Source organism: Gadus morhua, chromosome 22 (assembly GCF_902167405.1).
Source record: "Gadus morhua chromosome 22, gadMor3.0, whole genome shotgun sequence".
Lineage (NCBI taxonomy): Eukaryota > Metazoa > Chordata > Actinopteri > Gadiformes > Gadidae > Gadus > Gadus morhua.
Genome location: NC_044069.1, coordinates 4,907,620 through 4,928,392, shown reverse-complemented (window position 1 = coordinate 4,928,392; position 20,773 = coordinate 4,907,620). Strand labels below are relative to the sequence as shown.

At 50.0% G+C, this 20,773-nt stretch overlaps 3 protein-coding genes across 4 annotated transcripts in view; 1 reads left to right on the top strand and 2 right to left on the bottom strand.

Annotated features, from left to right (window-relative positions):
• The window catches only part of skic2 (SKI2 subunit of superkiller complex), a 19,580-nt gene extending 9,572 nt beyond the window's left edge, over positions 1–10,008 (bottom strand). Inside the window, exons 1-18 of the mRNA XM_030346934.1 lie at positions 9,875–10,008; positions 9,355–9,476; positions 8,734–8,855; positions 8,130–8,247; positions 7,488–7,602; positions 7,115–7,189; positions 6,689–6,742; positions 6,402–6,565; positions 5,796–5,960; positions 4,941–5,086; positions 4,205–4,351; positions 3,831–3,915; positions 3,030–3,136; positions 2,383–2,529; positions 1,751–1,847; positions 994–1,206; positions 322–544; positions 112–230 (exon numbers count right to left, since the gene is read on the bottom strand). Of these exons, the coding sequence (XP_030202794.1) occupies positions 112–230; positions 322–544; positions 994–1,206; positions 1,751–1,847; positions 2,383–2,529; positions 3,030–3,136; positions 3,831–3,915; positions 4,205–4,351; positions 4,941–5,086; positions 5,796–5,960; positions 6,402–6,565; positions 6,689–6,742; positions 7,115–7,189; positions 7,488–7,602; positions 8,130–8,247; positions 8,734–8,855; positions 9,355–9,476; positions 9,875–9,887 (2,232 nt within the window). The 5' untranslated portion in view covers positions 9,888–10,008. The remainder of the gene's footprint in view (positions 1–111; positions 231–321; positions 545–993; positions 1,207–1,750; positions 1,848–2,382; positions 2,530–3,029; positions 3,137–3,830; positions 3,916–4,204; positions 4,352–4,940; positions 5,087–5,795; positions 5,961–6,401; positions 6,566–6,688; positions 6,743–7,114; positions 7,190–7,487; positions 7,603–8,129; positions 8,248–8,733; positions 8,856–9,354; positions 9,477–9,874) is intronic.
• On the top strand, positions 9,997–14,444 carry nelfe (negative elongation factor complex member E). Of its 2 annotated transcripts, none has more exons than XM_030346937.1 (11): positions 9,997–10,198; positions 10,470–10,552; positions 10,653–10,722; positions 11,021–11,166; positions 11,272–11,346; positions 11,684–11,724; positions 11,844–12,115; positions 12,340–12,478; positions 12,918–12,972; positions 13,089–13,191; positions 14,131–14,444. In XM_030346937.1, the coding sequence occupies exons 2-11, from the start codon at positions 10,478–10,480 to the stop codon at positions 14,202–14,204; spliced, it is 1,050 nt and encodes a 349-aa protein (XP_030202797.1). In that variant the 5' UTR covers positions 9,997–10,198; positions 10,470–10,477; the 3' UTR covers positions 14,205–14,444. The 2 variants fall into 2 exon arrangements, with proteins under 2 accessions (XP_030202797.1, XP_030202798.1); XM_030346938.1 differs by having other exon boundaries at positions 10,107–10,192.
• A 1,124-nt stretch (positions 14,445–15,568) lies between these two features.
• LOC115535592 (zinc finger and BTB domain-containing protein 12) lies at positions 15,569–20,641 on the bottom strand. Its single transcript, XM_030346935.1, has 5 exons — positions 20,422–20,641; positions 19,420–19,628; positions 18,999–19,196; positions 18,378–18,566; positions 15,569–17,806 (listed from the first exon to the last, which is right to left on the bottom strand). Exons 2-5 carry the CDS (start codon positions 19,621–19,623, stop codon positions 16,538–16,540), a joined length of 1,860 nt encoding a protein of 619 aa, XP_030202795.1. The 5' UTR covers positions 19,624–19,628; positions 20,422–20,641; the 3' UTR covers positions 15,569–16,537.
• Positions 20,642–20,773: the final 132 nt, after the last annotated feature.

The following is a 20,773-nucleotide window of genomic DNA, read 5'->3' as shown; positions in this document are numbered from 1 at the left end:
GAGTGAAGGGGCATGAGACAGCCTATTGAATTGTGATCATTTGAGTTCATCTAAAGTGAAAAGAGTCGGTAGCCTGTTGCATTGTGGGAATGTGAGTTTATTTGAGCTCACCAGCATCATGACGTGGAGGTCCGCCATGTCGTGCACGCCCTTCTTACACAGGATGATGACGGTTCCCGTGGCGTCGAGGCCCCTCCTACCGGCGCGGCCCGCCATCTGGATGTACTCTCCTGGAGGGGGGAGGCATTGGAGAGGGTGAGGAGGAGAGGGGAGGGGAGGGGAGGAGAGGAGAGGAGAGTTGATGTGTGTGTAGTTGCGTACCGGGCAGCAGGTTCCTGAAGCCGGTGCCGTCGTGTTTCCGGATGCTGTCGAACACCACCGTGCGGGCGGGCATGTTGACGCCCATGGCGAAGGTCTCGGTGGCGAACAGCACCTTCACCAGGCCGCGCGAGAACAGCATCTCGATCACCTCCTTCAGGATGGGCAGGATGCCGCTGTGGTGGACCGCCACGCCGCGCTTCAGCAGGTCCCTCATCAGCAGGATCTACGAGAGACCGGAGGGACGCCGCTAAGCTAACGGCTAACAGCTAACAGCTCTTCAACTGTGTTGCAAGAAAATGATGTGTAACAGAAAAAAACAGACCAAACAAACGTAATGTCCTCCCTTCCTGGGGGGCAGCTTGGGAGCCACTTTATCTGAGACTACAGCCCATACCCGAGGAGAAAACCATACCGTTACTTGCTTGCTAAGACCCCCTCTGATCTGCCATCTATGGCTCCACCCATAGCCGTTTCCCCACCTATATATGGTCCTTCCTGCCTGTTACCCCCCTCCTAACTGCCGCCCCTCCGATACCCGTTATTCCAGGTTAAATATATATATATTTTTGATCTATTTTTAGCCCCTCCCACCGGCGAGACCATAGCCGCCTCCCACTTCCTGCCCCCCCCCCATTGACCCAGACCCTCCCGCCCAGGGAGCCCTCCCCCTACCTGGGGCAGGTTGCGGTCGGCGCCCCTGAGCCGGCTGATGCTCTTGGTGAAGAAGGAGTGGATCTCGGCCTTCTCCACCGAGCTGGTCATGTCCATGGAGGCCAGCGAGCGCGCGTTGTCGTCGCAGCGCGTCCGCGAGAAGGTGAACGCCACCACGGGCGTCTGCTGCCGCGACGTCAGGAAGTGGAGCAGGGAGAGCCACTGCGCCTTGTCCTGGGAGGGGGGGGGGGGAGAGAGAGAGAGAGAGGGAGAGAGGGAGAGAGAGAGAGAGGGAGAGAGAAGGGGAGAGAGAGAGAGAGAGAGAGAGAGAGAGAGAGAGAGAGAGAGAGAGAGAGAGAGAGAGAGAGAGAGAGAGAGAGAGAGAGAGAGAGAGAGAGAGAGAGAGAGAGAGAGAGAGAGAGAGAGAGAGAGAGAGAGAGGCAGAGAGAAAATAAAAACATCAAAAACGTTAAAAATGACGGACATCTTCGCGCACTGTGTTTGGTTTGTTTACAGCCTGCGCGCAACATGATTCCCGGCCAAACGCTAGCGATTGGTTATGGCAGATCCAGAGTGGCACTGGGCAGATCCAATAGTTTTAAACTTCAACAGACACCCGCCTTCAAGTGAGTTCACGTTTGTCAATTGAGTAGGTCCAGACTCTCTGTGCAAATGAAATGAAGTAGGAGAGTCTGGTAGGACCAGGCTAAAACGGGACAAACCTTGAGATACAACACTTTCGAGACAACAGCGATACAGACCAAATATGAGAGCTCACCTGATTGGCTGTCGTGGACTGGGACGCGTTCTTGGTGCCGAACGACTGGGCGTGTTTGCTTGTGCGTTCCTTCTTGGCCTCTACCGCCGCGTAGTACCTAGGAGACGAGCCATCCGGAAAGAGTTTCATCATCCTCCGTTATCTTGACTGTCTGAGATCCTACTACGAAGACTCTGGTTTCAGTACAGACAGACGGATCCTTCTGGTGTTGTGTGGATGTTGTTAGGAGGGGCTGCAGCTAGCCTACAGGGATCTGCTTTGAACCTGCTTCATGGATGTCGAATCCCTTCTTCCCACACTTTAGAAGTTAGATATTACTCTTATATATATGTTTCGTTTTGGGTTTTTGTTTGCTATGGTAACTTGGTTATACTTATCATGTAGTTCTATTCTACATTCGTGCCTCTGGCGAAAAGAGAGCACGTCTGGAAAGTTCTGGAATATTCTGAAAGTTCTTAAACATTCCAGAACCCACACACAGAAAAAAATGAATAACTACAGATGGAAGGTTCCCGAAGATACCAGAAATCAAACTACGTCTGGAAAGCTTTGGAATGCTCTAAAACATTCCAGAACAAAAAATGTAAGGCTCCGGAAGTTACCAGAGACCAGTCCATGTGTTCGAAGCCTACCCTTTGGTGAGGAAGTTCCCGGTGGGGTCGAGCAGCAGGAAAAGCTCCTTCTGCGTCTTGCTGCTGTTCCCCGTGTACAGGAAGTGCTCCAGCGGCACCGGCCTCTTGGCCGTGCTGATCACGTAGATGTGCTTCTTCTTGATGCGGCTGCACCGCAACACACACACACACACACACACACACACACACACACACACACACACACACACACACACACACACACACACACACACACACACACGAAGAGACAGAGACACACACACACACACACACACACCCACACACACACACACACAGAGACACACACACAGACACAGACACAGACACAGACACACACACACACACACACACACACAGAGAGACCCACATGCACGCACACACACAGACAGACACACACACACACGCACACACACACACACACACACACACACACACACACTGTGTTATGACGTTATAATCTCACTTTTCTAGGTAGGTCCTTGTTTTCTAAGCATTTGATAATTTGAGGGGAATTAGTTTTATAAAAATTGTTAAACATTTAAACCAAAAAATAAATGCTTTTGGGTTCACTGGCTCATTAACACTTTAACCATAAGAAATAGTAGAAGCAGTACATTTGGACAGATTGTAACTTGAGGACCGCCTACCCGATCCACTCGCTGAACTCCAGGGCGTTGGGCACGGTGGCGCTCAGCAGGATGATGCTAACGTGGTCCGGCAGCATGATCAGCACCTCCTCCCACACCACGCCTCTCTGGGGACCGGACGCCCGTCAGCGGGCCATTAGCCAGACATTAGCAGCGCATTAGCGAGACATTAGCAAGGCACCCAGCCTAACAACAGCCAGATGTTAACAAATTAATAGGTAGACATTAGCAAGGCATTAGCGAGATATGAGAGAGGCGTCGGCCTAACATTAGCCAGATGTTTGAAGTGCATCAGGCCAGCGTTTGGCGGAGGTTAATCAAGACTCACAAGACACCTCAGTTCTACAAAACAAGTTAATCTTAATAGACGTAAATAATCTTGATGAATAAATCCAGCCTTGTGGATCTCAGGTGAGCCTGGGGCTGCTCGATTATGGGAAAAATCATTGTCGCGATTATTTTGGTCAATATTGAAATCACGATTATTCAAACGATTGTTTTTGAGTTTGAAAACATGTTGTATTTATTCAGCATGTCTCTCTGATTTCTTTTTTGTAACTGAGAACTTCGCCTTACACAAAAGTACACAAAATGGTCAAAAATAAAATGTTCCAATCTAAAATGATAGACAGATATGTATCCAGCTGTCCTGCCCTTTTCTATAAAACCTTTATAAAAATTAAAAAAAACGCAAAATCGCGATCAAAATTAGATTCTGGTCCAGCCCTGGGTGAGCCTAGCTTGAGGAGGACTGGTGTGGTTCCGTCTCATCACTGTCTGAATGTGAAGGTGGGCTCTGACCTCGGTGTCGTTGATGTAGTGGACCTCGTCGAAGATCACCCACTCCAGGTCCCGGATGACCTCTGAGCCGTTGTACAGCATGGACCTGGAGGAGGGGTCGGGGGGACAGGGGTCAAACACACCCCGTGACATCCAACACCATCTTGTCTTTGCCTGTATGAAGCTATGCCAATAATGGCACCGACTGCACTCCTGATCATCCTGGAAGGAGGGAGTTTTCTCTTGCCCTCTGGGGGGCTAGGGACAGGGGGGGGTAGTCATAGATGCTGTATACGGCCTGCTAAGCCCTTTGTAGACTGTACCCGTGATAAAGGGCAATACTAATTGTATTGAATTGCTTCGGATCTGAGACCTGGTGTGGTTGTCATGGGTACCTGAGGATCTCGGTGGTCATGATGAGACAGGAGGACTCGGGACTGATCTGGACGTCGCCCGTCAACAGCCCCACGTCTGCGAACGTGTTCTTGAAGTCTCGGAACTTCTGGTTGGACAGGGCCTTGATGGGGGAGGTGTAGATCGTCCTATGGGAAGCCGGGAATCAGGACAAGAGCTTGGTTAGACTGCGCCGGCGTTCTGAGAGATGAGCGGCAGAGGAGATGTAAAAATAAATGCTGTCAGTTTTTTTTTTTTTCTTTGGCTCAAAACAAAGAAGCAGTAGCCCGACTGCTATGTTCAAGGCAGTATGTTTGTATGTTCATCAGTTAATTGCACTGTAGGCTTTTTTTTTTGTATCGTCCTGTTTTGATCAGTATATGGCAATGTTGTTATTTATAAAAAAACATTTGCACAAGGCAAGCCGATGCACTTCTCCATGTTGATAAGAGCATTAAAATGTAAATGTAAAAACAATTAATGGGACAAAGAAATCAAGGGATATTTAGCATAGAAAAAAAATTGCGATCAATCGCGAGTTAACTATGACATACATACAGATATACATATTATATACAGTGTAAAGACTCCGTATCCGTGTACCTAGGTGTATCTGATCGTTCCTGGTCCAGCCGTACCTGGTCATGTCTACCTGGTCTAACAGTAACTGGTCATGTGTATCTGGTCATGTGTTCCTGGTCATGTGTTCCTGGTCATGTGTTCCTGGTCTAGCCCTACCTGGTCATGTGTTTCTGGGAGAGGGCGATGGCGTACTCGGCCACCACCGTCTTGCCGGCGGAGGTGTGTGCCGCTACGAACACTGACTCGTGGGCCTCCAGCCGCAGGATGGCCTGCTTCTGGAAGACGTCCGGCTCGAAGGGCCACTGGGGGACAGACACATCAGGACATTAACACACACACACACACACACACACACACACACCAGGACTCACATTAACACACACACACACACACACACACACACACACACACACACACACACACACACACACACACACACACACACACACACACACACACACACAAGGACTCTAATTAACACACACACACACACACACACACACACACATACACACTCACACACATATTGGCAGTACCACATCAGGACTCACATGAGAAAACACACGCACAAACACAGACAGACACACACACACACACACCCACACACACGCACATATTGGCAGCGACACATCAGGACGGTTTTAGAGTAACAGGTCAAGAAGATAAGATGAAACTCGGTTTATCACCGGGGAGAAACGGCAGCGTAGGAGACAGCAACAGTGAGTGGAACAGAAACTAGTGCTAGTCTGTTGTGAACATCTTTACCATACCGACAGCGACATATTGTTGTTTCTTGTTGCAATTAATGAAAGTCACTTTGGATAATAGCGTCTGCTTAACGCCGTAACTCTAAATGTAATCTAGATCCTGGTATGTACTGTATGTGTTACATTCTGGCCTGCTCGTGCTATCCTTCCACCAATACTAATCAACCAATCCGCTATGCTTCTGTTATGGTGTACGACTTCTACCAAAGCTCATCTGGGGCCACGGGGTGTGATGGCGACCCACCTTGAAGGCGGGGTTGGGGATGCGTTTGTAGAAGTCCAGGCAGGGGGAGGAGATGTCTACGGGGATGGCCCATTTCTTGGTGCTCTCTGGCTCCCCCGGTGGTTTAGCCTTGGCCTCCACCCCCTTCACCCCCTTCACCGAGGCTGCAGCGGGCGGCCCGGTGTCCTGGGGGGAGCAACGGAGAACAGAGGGGACTAAAGGTGAGGAGGACGGGTGTTGACGGGGGCCTACAGGTGATGAAGATCTGGAGATCTGTGACCTGAAGTTCAGAGGTCATTCATATTAGTGTAGCTAACTAGTGCTACGGAAACCAGCGTTCGGATTGCAAAGTATTTCATACAAAAACAAAAAGGCCAACGTGGGTAAAAATAAATAAATGTAAATATATGTTTACTATTTAATTTTTAAGGCGTTCCGTGCGTCTGTATTCTGTTAGACGGGTAAAATGACAGAAACATACGTAGTCATCTAATGTAGACTCTATGAATATGAAATACCAAACCCTTCTCTGGTTCTCAACTAGAGGTTTGGAAACAGTCCAGTGCTAACTTCCTGCCTAACGTGCTAACTTCCTGTCTAACATGCTAACTTCCTGTCCGCACGTACCTTGATGCCCAGGTCTTCCAGGCTGTTGGTGCGGGGCAGCTTGGCCTTCTCCGCTCCACCTCCGCCCACTTCCTGCTCCACCACCTCTGGCTCCAGAGTCATGATGTCATCAAAGGAGGACAGCAGCGTCATGAGGTTCACCTCTGGCTTGGCCAAGGTGGCGTCTGCACGGCAACAGAGAGAGACAGAGAGATCGAGCAATCACAACGAAGCACACTGGTGATATGGTTTAAGGTGTTGTGTGGTGTTGTGTTAGTTGTAAACTGTGATGGCGGTTGTGGTCGTGCCTTTGCCGCTGAAGTCCATCCCTGCTTTGAGTCCGGGGGGGACCTGCAGGAGACCTGGAGAGAGGGAGAGAGACAAGTCAGGAAATGACAGCTGGTTATTTTGAGGCATTTTGTATATTTTTTATTGAGGCATATTGACGTAAGATAAGGCAAAGTAATCAAACGTTCCTCTTTCTTTTAGACACACACACACACACACACACAGACAGACAGACAGACAGACAGACAGACAGACAGACAGACAGACAGACAGACAGACAGACAGACAGACAGACAGACAGACAGACAGACAGACAGACAGACAGACAGACAGACAGACAGACAGACAGACAGACAGACAGACAGACAGACAGACAGACAGACAGACAGACAGACGTTTTGCTATATTGTGTAAGATGATTGACATGTTGAGAGTGAAAAGCGTACCGCTCTCAAAGTCAACGTCCTCCTCCAGCGCCGTCCTCTTCTGGATCTGCTCCAGGCTGAGCTCCTCCATGCCTCCTGAGGAAGGAGAGGAGCATCATTTTCGTATCCAATCTAGTCTAGGCTTGTCCGATCCAGCCTAGCGTCCAGTCCGGTCTCTAGTCCAGTCCAGTAAATCCAGTCCAGTCTAATCGAATCTCATCAAATCAAATCTAATCCCATCTAGACGCTGTTCTCTAGTCCCGTTCAGTCCAGTCCAGTCTCTACTTTATTCCAGTCCAGGTCTTCCATTCCCGTCCAGTCCACTCAAGTCTAATCTAATGAACCAATAAAGTCCAGTCCGGTCAATTCTAGTCCAGTCCACAGCGTGACTGACCCGGCAGGAAGGGGAAGTTGGTGTTGCTGCCACGCAGGCTCTCTGCGGGGGGGCCAGGCTGGCGCTGGAAGGACAGGGAGTTCTTGGCAGACAGGCCTGTGTCCTCCAGCAGCACCTGGGGGGAACAAGGCACGCGTCAGGGTAACAACACAGCAACACCCCCTGGAAGCGTCGCTAACCCTGGAGGTTTAGCCTTAGCCTAATATGTTATTGGAGACACAACCGTCTCAGGTGTTTTATTCAAATGTTTTAATTATAGATGATACAATATAGTTGAACATATATTTATTTAATTCTATGTAATGGTATCATATATATAACATCACAGTGCAGTGCAGAGCAGTTATGTGCAGTGCAGAGCAGTTATGTGCGTGTGCGTGTGTGTGTGTGTGTGTGTGTGTGTGTAAATGCGAGGGTGTGTGTAATGGTTGTGTGTGTTTGTGTGTGTGTGTGTGTGTGTGTGTGTGTGTGTGTGTGTGTGTGTGTGTGTGTGTGTGTGTAAATGCGAGGGTGTGTGTAATGGTTGTGTGTGTAATGGTTGTGTGTGTGTGTGTGTGTGTGTGTGTGTGTGTGTGTGTGTGTGTGTGTGTATGTGTGTGTGTGTGTGTGTGTGTGTGTGTGTGTGTGCATGGCGTGTGCTACCTCTGTGAAGTCCAGCAGCAGGCCAGTGGTGGGGTCTCGGACCACCGACAGACCGGAGTGGAGCGGGGAGGGGGAGCACTGCAGCAGTTTATCCACCTGCACGTCCCTGTGGGACACCCTGCGACACACACACACACACGCACAATCACTACCTCTGAGGTCCTCAGGAGAACCAGCATAGCCAAAACAGTTGGGACTTTTATTTTGGAAATCCACTCAATGTGTCAACAGGGAATCTTAAAGAGGGTGTAATAACAATAATAACATTACATTTACATTTAGGGGATTTTGCTGACGCTTTTATCCAGAGTGACTTAAAACCATTCATTCGTACATTCACACACGAAGGCGGAGTCGACCACCCAAGGCGACAGACAGCTCGTCAGGAGCAGTCAGGGTGAGGTGCCTTGCTCAGGGACACCTCGACACTCTGCTAAGAGGAGCCAGGGATCGAACCAGCAACCTTTCTGTTACCAGTCAACCCGCTCTACCTCCTGAGTTGCTGTCGACCCTGTAACATCCTCCTGTATGACAGTTTCAGCACACACTGACAGCATTGAAGCATTCAGGATGGGATTGCGGGGATTGTAGTCATGTGACGTACTTGAGGAACCTGTGGAAGGCAGCGTCTATGTCGTGGAGGGGCAGCCAGGCGGGGTCGGACAGAAATTGTCTCTTTACTTCTGTCTTCAAGTCTATGCTGGTGGGAGGGAGGCCACATGGGAGCTGTAGTCCAAAGAGAAACAGTTAATACAGAACAGAGAACTACAAAAAACATTACAGGCCACTTGTAAGTACACAGTTACATACAGGACAGACTATTACATTGGTGCACACAAGGATGTATCCAACTTGTATATATTTGTAACTATATTATCCAGCCACGCTAACAAAAATCCCTTTCCACAGCTTTCTATTAAAACAAATCTCTGCGCTGGCTTTTCATCCTTTACCTTCTGATTCACTTATTGTCTTGAATCGATTGTCCTTTAAATGGTGTACTCGTCTTTACGTGATCATTCATGCGAGTATGTAAAACTCTAAAAGATACACGTCTACAAGATAAACATATATTTTGTAGGAAAAAAATGGTTATTTCTAACTCTATTACAAAAGCACAAGTGTTGTGGTGAAGTGTGCTACGTAATGTTTAAACGCTTGCCATGCGAAGCTCATCACATTCTGCATTTAAAGAGTCAAAGGTAAGGAGCCGGTGTGTACTGACCGTGCTCTGTGGAGGCAGCGGCTGGTCTCCTGGGAGCGGGTGGGTGATGAGCTCGAACCGCCCGGAGCAGCCCATCTCCAGGAGGGAGAGGGGCAGGTCTGTGGGCCCGGCGGGGGGTAGCACTGCACACGTTTTGAGAGGTGATTTGAATAACAAAGGGCCAACACACAATGAGTCATGCACACTTTGGGGCCAGAACGTGACACAACAAAACAAGTCCTATCGCAACAAAGATACTACATCGCTGTAGACGTTACGCATGTGTTATAATAAAAAAAACCATCACATACTGAAGGCCTACGGAGACAAATATCTCACAGATTGTCTTCAACGCGTAATTTTAAATAATGTAAAATCTGGTGAATAGGGTAGACCTGGATGACAACTAAGTGTGAGTGGATTCCCGAGGATGAACAGAGACAATATTTTATTTACAGCCATGCGAATGATATGCTATTGATAATGTAGGTGCAGTTTGATCGATTTTAAGTGATAATCTTTAAGAGGCGTTTGCTCCTACCTGTTCTTTGCATCTCTCTAGTCGACAATGAAAGCAAAAGTTGCCACACGTATTGCGCCGGAAGTGGGCAAGTTTGACAAGCGGAAGTTTTTGTTTTTGTTAGGGGGAAAAAATATATATATATATTCTACAGGTGAAACACCGGTTACGGTTGTAAAATAGGAATATACTTTTTAGAAGATATTTCATGGATTATTTATTAATTATCCCAAGCTGAAAGGTCCAAGAAGCAAAAGACGTTCCTTACCGCCGTCATCTCTCCGCGTCATTGTTGTGGTCGCACACCGAAGGCGTCGTCGCTCCGAAAGCTGTGCTCCAGTCATTGTATGTTCCCGTTGTTTCCACATTTAACGCATATTTTCTATATCTATATATATATTCTGCTGCTTTCTGGCTTTACCAGTCGCTCATATTTCCCTTGCAAAAAGGAGACGTGTTTCTCTGTCATTGTGGAAGTTTTGTGTGGATCAACAGCTAGCCTCGGTTAGCCACGGAGTCAATGTTGATGCTTTTCAGATGCTGGTTTAATTTTTTTAATTCAGACAGTCCCAGATTCCATTCTACCTGAGTTGATCTATCTTAAACACGGTTTCAGGTGGCATCATGGTGACCCTGCCAAGCTCCCTGACGGACGAAGAGGAGTCTCTGCAGAAGAAATATGCAAAACTCAAGAAGAAGGTAAACGATGATGTCCCCGTTTGAAGTTTATCACTTTCGCGTTCTTATACGTATTAAGGTATTAACCACCTCAGGACGACATGTGTGTGGTTTCCCCCAGAAAAAGGCTCTCCTCGCCTTGAAGAAGCAGAGCTCCACCAGCCAGACCAACCAGGGTGGGCTGAAACGCAGTAAGTGGGCTTTTGTGTTGCTTGCACGGAGAAGAGCAGGCTGTACACGTTCATTTGCTGAGTTTGCACCAGCAGAATCCGGTTTCTGTGTTTTTGATATACAGAATGCTCTTGGGTTTAGTTAACTCCATTTGTGAACCAACACCCAAAACAAAGTAGATGTTTACTTAATTTCTGGGTTAGGATTTGCTTTCAGAAGATGTGATGTTTTTCTTTAACACCGCGTATCGGGGTACAGCCAATATATCGGGTGTGTGCCGTCTCATACTCACCCCACTGCGGCGTGTTCCGCTCACAGCGCTGTCCGACCAGCCGGTGGTCGACACGGCGACGGCGACGGAGCAGGCCAAGATGCTGATCAAGTCGGGCGCCATCAGCGCCATCAAGTCTGAGAACAAGAACTCGGGGTTCAAGCGCTCGCGAACCCTGGAAATCAAACTCAAGGTGACTAACCGGCCGACCAGCTGCCTTTTGAGCACAGACACAGTGTGGACCTGTAATGAATGTTGACTGAGGTGTGCTGTGTGTCTCCCCCCCCCCCCCCCGCAGGACCCAGAGAAAGGCCCCACCCCCGCCTTCCTTCCCTTCCAGAGGAGCGTCTCCACAGACGAGGAGCTCGCCGATGTAAACACACATTCTGTTCTGTGGATTTGAATCTTTACTTTACGAGCCGCAACCCTCCTGTTGCTAGTTCAGCTGGGTCTACTTGCCATCGCTTTGTCACCTGGCGATGCTTTGATCCAAAATGAGAACAATAATTCAAAGCGCCCAATAAGATGAGATGTTCTCTATTTATCTGTGGGGGGTCGTGTTTTGCATCACATCAGAAGTAGAGGGCCGTAATCATCAGTGAGTCTTAAAAAGAGACTAATATGTTAAATAAAAGGAAAACATAGATAGATAGATACACAATCATTATTTTTTGTTGTTGATGTTATCTCCTTGTCCCCGCCCTCTCCAGTCGAGCAGAAGAGGAGGCCCCAGGAAACCCTTGTATGAAAGGTAACGTCCAATCCGCTTCCAGAGATGATCTGATGATGCCATGATCTTAACTGTGTGCGTGTGCGTGTGCGCGTGTGTGGTCTGATGTAAAACCAACCCCTTCCTGTGATGTCACGCAGCTTCGTCACCCCCCGGGACGAGGAGGAGGCGGGCGGCGGCGGCGGCGGGGGGTCCGGGGGGGACCGGGACCGGGAGAGGGAGAGAGAGGCGGACCGCGGCCCAGACCGGGAGAGAGAGCGGGGGGGAGACCGGGAGAGAGACCGAGAGAGGGACCGCGAGAGGGAGAGAGACCGGGATCACGGCGGGGGGGGGGAGCGCGACCCGGACCGGGAGTGGGAACGGGGTCGAGACAGAGGAGACCGCATGCGGGAACGGGACGGGCCCTTCAGACGTAAGACAGACGTTTGTATTTGTCGGCCTCTTGTCCGTTTCCCTTTGTCGCCGCTTCATCTCTTGTTGTTTATTGATTGTTAGCGGCAGCGGTTGTTGCTATTGTTGTTTCTCCTTCTTCTGACTCATGTAGTTATTAAAAGTCGCTTTGGATAAAAGCGTCTGCTAAATGCCCTGAATATAAAAGTGAATGTCTTGTTGGTGCTCCCCCCCCCCCCGCCCCAGGTTCGTACGCAGAGCAGCGCGCGGCTCGGAAGGGGAACACGGTGTACGTGTACGGCTCCGGCATGGTGGAGGACAGCCTGCGCTCCGCCTTCACCCCGCACGGCACCATCATCGACGTCTCCATGGACAACCCCCGCAAGTACGCACAACGCCCCGCGTCATGCGGCTTTCTGGATCAATGATCCACTATTGATCCAACAAGAATAACAATGATTTCAGGTCTACTGCTCAGATTTCGTATTTGTTTTCATCGCTTCTTTATATATTCAAATATATACAAATGTGAAGCAAGAGAAAGGTGAAATGCCCCGTAAACCTAGATTTGAGCTGTTCTGCAATCAGATTTGAGCTCCTTCTTCTAAAGTCTGATTCGTGAGACTTGGACTCTTTTCTTCAAAACCCCCCCTGTAAACACCTTCAGTTCAGTTTAATTATTGAGCATTTGTTATTATGTTATTAGGGTCCTCTCTCTTCCTACTGGGACAAGCACATTTCCCATCTAGGATTAACAGCAAAGTACTTGTTATCTGCAGATGTCATGACTGATGTGTGTTGTTTTCCGGCGTCGCTCTCTCCAGCTGTGCCTTCATCACCTTTGAGAAGATGGAGTCTGCCGACCAGGCCGTGGCTGAGGTTCGTACCAATTCTCAGCAGAACGTTGTGATATTTGGGGTTAACACTGACGTCTGGTCTTGACCCAGTTACCACGGCGACCACTAACCAGGTGTCCCGTGTTTTTTGTGTGCCAGTTGAACGGCACCACCGTAGGGGACGTCTACATCAAGGTCAGCATCGCCAAGAAGCAGCCCATGTTGGATGCTGCAACCGGGAAATCGGTCTGGGCCTCTCTGGGTAAACCTCTCTCCACTCTATCTCTCTCTCTTCAACACAATTAGGCCTAAAACAATTTTTTGTTTGGTTCCGGTTTCCGACCGACCCTGTCAATATATGTGCGACCCAAATTATTTTATGAGCTTTATAAAAAAAAAAAAATTAAAAAAAAAAAAAGAATTGATGCAAACTATGATTACGTTTTTGAACAGCACCTCTTCATTCTGTACAAGGATGAGCGAATTTTCTCGTTTTTAAATGGATCAACCTACCTATCATTCGCTGCCGCTGGAAAAAATAAAATAAAAAAATAAAATAAATTCCCTACCTACCCATGACCTCAACTGACAACCAACAAGAACTGAACTTTTTTTTTTTTTAGGCCTTAGTGATGCACTCTCCCTCTCACTATCCCTTTTATTGATGGTCCATTTCTCTTTATATCTCCCTGTCTTTTAGTGGTAGTCTCCCATTTGCCCCAATTTTTTCTGCTAACTGAACTCTCAGGACAGGCTCTATATCTACCTTTCAGTGATAGTCTTTCTTTCCCTCCCTTTTAGGGAGTGGCCAGCTTTTCTTTCTGCCAACTCTCCCCTTCTCTTGATAGTCTGTCTCTCTCTCTGCTCTGTGATAACTCCTCTCTCCCCCTCTCTATGGACAGTTTATGTCTCTCTCTGCTCTATGCCAACTCATCTCTCTCCCTCTATGGACAGTCTATGTCTCTCTCTGCTAACTCATCTCACTCCCTCTATTGATAGTCAGTCACGCTCTCTCTGCTGTTTGCTAACTCCTCTCTCTCTCTCCATTGATAGTCTCTCTCTCTCTGCTAACTCATCTCTCTCTCTCTCCATTGTTGCCCTATGTCCCTCTCTGCTGTGTGCTAACTCCTCTCTCTCTCCATTGATAGTCTATGTCTCTATCTATCTGCTGTGTGCTTACTCCTCCCTTTCCTCCCCCCAGCGGTCCAGAACAGTGCTAAAGGCTCGTACCGGGACAAGAGGAACCAGGTGGTGTACAGCGAGGACTTCCTTTAAGTTTTTAACCCTTCAACTCAACCGTTTGTTTTCTGTTCCCCTTTTTGGACACGGACGCCGTTTCTTACCCATAGTGGCAGCATCGGCGGCTCCTCTCTGTGTGGTTCATCGTCTGGAGGAATGTGCACATGATACGTTTAGCTCATATTTGTTATTGTCTGTCTAGGGTTAGCTGGCTCCTCGAAGAGAGGTGTAGTTTGGTTTTGTCTGAGCTCAATAAAATCTGCTCTTTCAAAAAGCCTCCCTTGCGTCCTTTTAACTCTGGTACACCAGGGTGTCCACGCATCCTTAAAAATTCTTAAATTCATGTTTCTAAATTTAAGGCCTTGAAAAGTCTTTAGTTCGTTACAAATGTCATATGCTGGTCTTAATTACTGTAACTCAAGGTCTTAAATTAGTCGGGGCATTATTTTTCTCGTGGGACTTTTCAGGAAGGACATGTAGAGAGGCTTCTTTCTTGCTAGCTGCATATATAAACGATTATCTGCGTGCTTGCTAGCTAGTCTGCGACCACGGGTAGGTGAATGAGTCTCATTTAGTGACACGTATGCTATGCTTGGGTTATAATACAGCGGGATCCCCCCCGGCGGCCCCACCATCGCGTGTTTTAGGTCTTAAATTTCATTAAAAACGTCTTAAAAAGTCTTAAATTTGACTTGCTGAAACCTGCAGATAACACACTGTAGGTAACATCTGATAACATAGATAGATGGTGGCTGGCTGGTCTAAACAACCAAAGAAAGAAACAAAGCTCCGAAGAATCTCCTTACTCGTACCTCCTCGTTGATGACCTGAGGTGTGTGTGTGTGTGTGGATAATGTGTAGTGTATGATGTATGTATGCAAGTATGATGACTATATGCTCTGTAAGGGGACCTTGGGTGTCTTGAAAGGCGCCTTTAAATTAAATGTATTATTATTATTATTAGTGTGTGTGGATGACAGCTGTGTAAGAAGCCTCTCCTTGCCAGAGTCAAACTGCTCGTACTGCTGCTCGGCTGGGTGAGGCTGCACACCTGTTAAATAAATCAATGTGCAAGGCTTAATCTAGCCATAACAACACACACCCCGGGGGAGATCTCATGCATGGCATCATGTGAGCCTTCCTGCGTCATTATTTGCAACCTAGGTGGCGTGAAGGTACAGACAATTAAAACCAGTATCTGAACTCCCTGAATACAAGCTATATAACTAAATAGTTAATATTCTTGTCCCGTACTATAAGTGCACAGAAATCTCTTGATTGTTCCTTAATAAACGAAGGCCGATTTGTGGGTTGAATGATCTCCTAATCCTCAATCCTGTACTTGTTACTTAACCTGACTTCATACTTTAGAGTTTATCATTGAGATGTACTGACACAAGTGTCGCAAATTTTTTTTTACTTTAAAACATTTCATTTACAAAAAAAAAATTCACACAAATGTAGGAAACCAATTCCGCACACAAAGGGATCACTCCAAACATCTAGTTTAATCTCGAGGTTAGCTTAGTTCGAACACTAGTAGGGCGAATAGAGTACCTTTTCAGTTCAACACGACATTGTAGATTTAGTTGACATACAGTAGATAGGTCTCTGATGGAAAGACATGTCCGGGCTTACCCCAGTAAAAAGGGTATTTCTTTCCCCCAAACTTACAATTACAAAATCACGGAATGATGTGATTGGATATTATTCACAGTCACGGTCACAGTCCGACTCTCTGTGCTCGCCGGTGGCTGTGAGACGTCTGCCAGTTATTTTAAGAAGATAAGAAATGGCATCGCCTTCATAAAATCGTATTTTGGACACATTCTCGGTCACAGTGTGGTATCGTCTTATATTATATTAAAATCTGAAACTATCAAGACCCAGTTAATACAAAGCAGCCTTGACTCTAGTAAAATTAGTTAAAATAACAGCGTTTAGTGCCAGTGTGTACACCGATATGGCGATTAAGATATTGTGTCTTTTACACTGTCTGCACATCCGTGATTCATGGAGGAAATAAGAGACGGTGCTTTGGAAGGCTAACCGGTGATGTCCTTTCAAAAATCATAAACCCGGTCACGAAGCCGCTTGGCTCAAAAGACCCTTCACTTCAGGTAGAGCCAGACCCAGATCCAAGACCCCTGATCCCATAAGGACCACCACTCCCAGTCACAGATTTAGGGCATCTGCTAAATGCCCTAAATGTAAATGATAAAATCAGTTTCCACGACGACGGCTACTGGATCATCAGTTCCTGCTCCTCCTCTTCTCTGATTGGCCTCCCTCGCCCAACCCCTCCCCCTCCTCCTCCACATCAGTCCAAGACCCACCCCGGCCCGCTTCCCCCAGGGTACAATCCGTTCCTACGACAACGATGGCTCCTGGATCATCAGCTCCTGCTCCTCCTCTCTGATCGGCTTCCCCTCCATCCCCACCCCTCCAACCCCACCACCTCCACCACCTCCTCCACCACCACCACCTCCTCCTCCACCCTCCTCGCGGGCACGCTCCTCCTGCTCGTGGAGGGAGTTCTGCCCCGTGGTCTTGCCGTGCTGCTCCTTGAGGTGGCGCCGCAGCGCCGGCTTGTGGGCGAAGCGGGCGTGGCAGTAGGCGCAGCGGTGCGGCCGCTCGCCGCTGTGCAGGTTCATGTGGTCGATGAGCGTCGACTTCTGCGTGAACGTCTTGTAGCACAGCGGGCACTGGTGGCTCTTGCCGGTGCCGCCGCGGTGCACCGCCATGTGGCGCGTGAGGCTGGGCGCGCTCTGGAAGTGCTTGCCGCAGCACGGGCACGCGTACAGCAGGTGGCTGGCGCGCACGTGCGCCGCCAGGGCGTGCGGCGAGGGGAAGGTCACGCCGCAGTGGTCGCAGATCACCGGCCCCGCCCCCACGCTGGAGGTGGAGCCCACCACCGCCACCGACTCGTCCCCGCCGCCGCCGCCACCGCCGCCGCCCTCGCCGTGCTCCGTGCCCTCGCCCAGCAGGAAGCGGTGGTGCATGTCGCTGGCGGCCGCCATGGCGGCCACGTCGTCGGCGTGCGCCTCCCCGCCGCCGCCGCCGCCGCCAAAGTCCATCGGGGGCAGGTCAACGCCCAGGTAGCCCGCCGCCGCCGCGCTCATGGCGTCCGCCCGGCTGTAGTCCACGCCGTACGGCCCCCCGCCGCCCATCATCCCCCCCGCCCCGCCGCCACCGCCGCCGGGGTACCACATGTCCGGGTGGGGGCCGGCCAGACCCAGGGGCCGTCGCTCCTGGGCCCCCGCCCACTTCCTCTTCTTGAAGCCCCGCCCCCGGGCCCGGCCGGCCCGGGGCTCGGAGTAGCGGCGGCGGAAGACGCGCGCCGCCGCCATGGAGAGGTTGTCGCGCAGGAAGCCCCCCATCTCCAGCTCCTCCTGCTCCGAGGGGTTCACCCCGAACCCTCCTCCCCCTCCTCCTCCCCCTCCTCCTCCTCCGCCCAGCTCCCCGTCCATGCCGGAGTAGGGGTCTCCGTGGGAGGCGTCCGAGGGGCCTCCTCTGTCGTCCTGGGGGCCCTCCGCCCCCCCCTGCTGCTGCTCCTCCTCCTCCTCCTCGTCGGGGGGGTACACGTTGAAGAGCTCGTACTCCCGCCGCGCCGCCTCCTCCTCGTCCGAGGCGTTGACCTGCAGGATGGGAGAGAGAAGCAGGGGGCCGGTCGGAGAGGGCAGAGTCACCGAATTTGCCGTCGTGCGTGCGGAAGGTTTCCGAGGAGCGGAGGACCTCGTCGACGTTTTATCCACGTTTCCCCGTTTAAAACTAAAAGGTGACAGGGAAGACGTAGCGAGCCGTCTGTCGCCCTGACAGAGGGTTTCACGTCACCTAGGAGTAAGAGCTATGTTTAGTAAAAAAAGTTGCATATTTTGAGCTAGGCTTCTGTAGAGTCATGACGTCAGAAGTAGTGGCATCACGCGCGGGGAAACAGAGGTAGAAGCCTGCAGAGCAGCGGTGCTGTTTGACCCCTGTTTAGAGTTCATGCTCTTTGTTTGCTTTGTTCCCTTTTGACTGGTAAAAGCCGAACTGATTCAAAAGACGTGTCATGTTCGGAGTCAAGCTCATTGCTTCCATAGGTTTACCGAGTGTAACAAAGAAAATGGGAAAGACGAAGCTACACCAGATGAAGTTAACCTACGGGCGACCGCCTCTGCGGGATTCGCTGGGAGAACCCCAAGGGTATAAACCAACAGCTCCCTCTACCTTAATGCACGACTCGTCCAGCAGGGGGCTGTTGCCATGGTGATCGCCGGCTCCTCCCGGCCCGTCGCCGTGCTCGTCCTGAGATCCCCCATGAGGGCTGGCCGGCTGCGAGGGCGAGGCGTGGCCAGCAGGGGGCGACATGGAGGTGCCACTCGCGATGACGGGCGTGGAGAGACCCTCTGTCTTGATCTGTGACCAGAGGAGGAGGAGAGATGCCACACATTAGACCCTGAACAGAAAACACACACACTACTCTATCCTATTATAATCTGATGTACTGTAATGTGTCATATTGTAAATTAAATTTTATGCAATCCATCCCAACCTAACCCAGTATTCAATCTAATCTAATCAATTTTATTGCATTTCAATCCATGCATCTATCCATCTAATTTATGCCAATATGATAATCGAACATAATCTGATTTTATTTAATCTGATTATATCCTATTTTAAGATCATATCAGATGAACAAAGCATAAACAAAGTGTACATAATCTGATCTCATCGGTTAATTCTAACGCTCCACGCATCAAGTTAACACAGACACAACCTCGCCCCCCCGCCCGTCAAACTCGCCGACCACCAATGGGAGCGCGGGATCCCCGACCTCCGACCCACCTTGGGCTGGGGGGCGGGGCTGCGGTGCAGCATGTACTTCTTGAGCGCGCCGCGACAGCGCTCCACGATGTGCTCCATCTGCAGGTAGCTGGCGGCCGTCAGGTAGTTGACGATCTCCTCGGGGCCAAACTGCAGGACCCCCGTGTAGCAGGAGAGCAGCAGGTTACAGACCACCGAGGAGCTGTGGAGCAGGGACACCTGGGGGGGGGGGGGGGGGGGAGCAAGGGGTCTGGGGGTTAGAGGAGGGCCGGTCTGGGATCCTATGTAAGAGGCGCAGGGTTGGGTCTTGAGGTTCTCGTTCGTTACAGAGATGACCTGCTGAGGAGGAACTCGAGGGAATCAAAGAAATCAGTGAATTCACAGATTAACCTCGGTAACCAAGGGAACCAGGGGAACGTCTGTATTGGGCGTGGCAATCTACCTGTAGTTTGGAGGCGGGGCTTAGCAGGAACTGGTCGCGGAGGAATGGCGAGCACGCCGCCAGCACCACCTTGTGGCCCCGGAACGTCTGGTTGTCGCTGGCGACGATGGTCACGTCGCAGAAGTGCTGACGGGAGCGCAGTGCGTTCATGTGCTTCAGCGTGGCGTCCCCGTGGCCCGGCAGCCGGAAGCAGAGCGCCTCCATCTTGTCTGCAAACAATGGGGGAGGGGCGGCACACAGTGGGTGAATCCCCGTTCCACCGTCACCAGGTATGATGCTGATGCCGTTTCAAAATCGACCCATTAGTTACGTCACAAGTGGGAGCGTCCCACACGAGCGAATGATGGATGGATCAACCCAAAATGCATCTGGGGGGAGGGGGAGAGAGACAGTCCAAGGGGTGGCCTGGTGGGTTGATGTCAATAGTAATGGGTTGGTTTTGTAAAGGCTTGTAATGGCCAATCAAACCCGGTAGTAAATTTGGTGACCCTTAATAGAATATACAGACGCATATATACGCACACAACCAAGTTATAGACCTGACCACCTATTTAAAAATCCAACACAACCTTCAAAGCAGGCGCGGACTGAGAGGTCCTAAAACGATTTGGTCTGTTTTGACAAATATACAACACCACGTATAGTGCCATACTGTGGCTCTAAAATCACTGGTATACACCGGTAACAAGCGTTTCTTATTGTTGTGCTCAGTATTTACAACGAAGGACAACACTTCATAACGCCGTAACTTTTGATTGACGGCGCGACCCATTTAGACCCACACACGTGTCGTCAAACGACGCGGACCCCTGCTGAACAGGATACAGACGACTGATCATTGATCAACGCCCCGGATCAATGATTTGAACTCCTCGGGGCCTACCGGGTTGAATGTTATGCGGGCTAACTTGGGCTCTACATCTGCTTGATGTCTAGTGTATGAGGAGCAGACTCGGTTCAGCAGAGCTCGGTCCGGATCACAACAACTTCACCGATACTCACGGGCGCGTCTCTCCTCCAGCGCGGATCTGATTGGTTGGAGTCGTCTTTAAAAAAAAAAAGGTGAAGATTTCGAGACAGATTGTGTGGTAAAGTTATCTAGTTGTGTTGACAAGCCCGTGTCACAACGTCGACCACATCTCCCGTGTGTGTTTATTTTGGACCCCGGATTGAAGCCACTTCCTCTAAACGATTTTCTTCGGTGATTCACGTGTAAAACTGACCTGAGGTCAGATCTCGTAAGCAGATATCGCAATGTCTCCACGGTGGGCCGGAACGTGACAACCGTTCCTGGGTCTGTTGGTCCACAGCGAACGGGACCGCAAAAGGGGGCGTGCCCTAGGCACGTCGACGT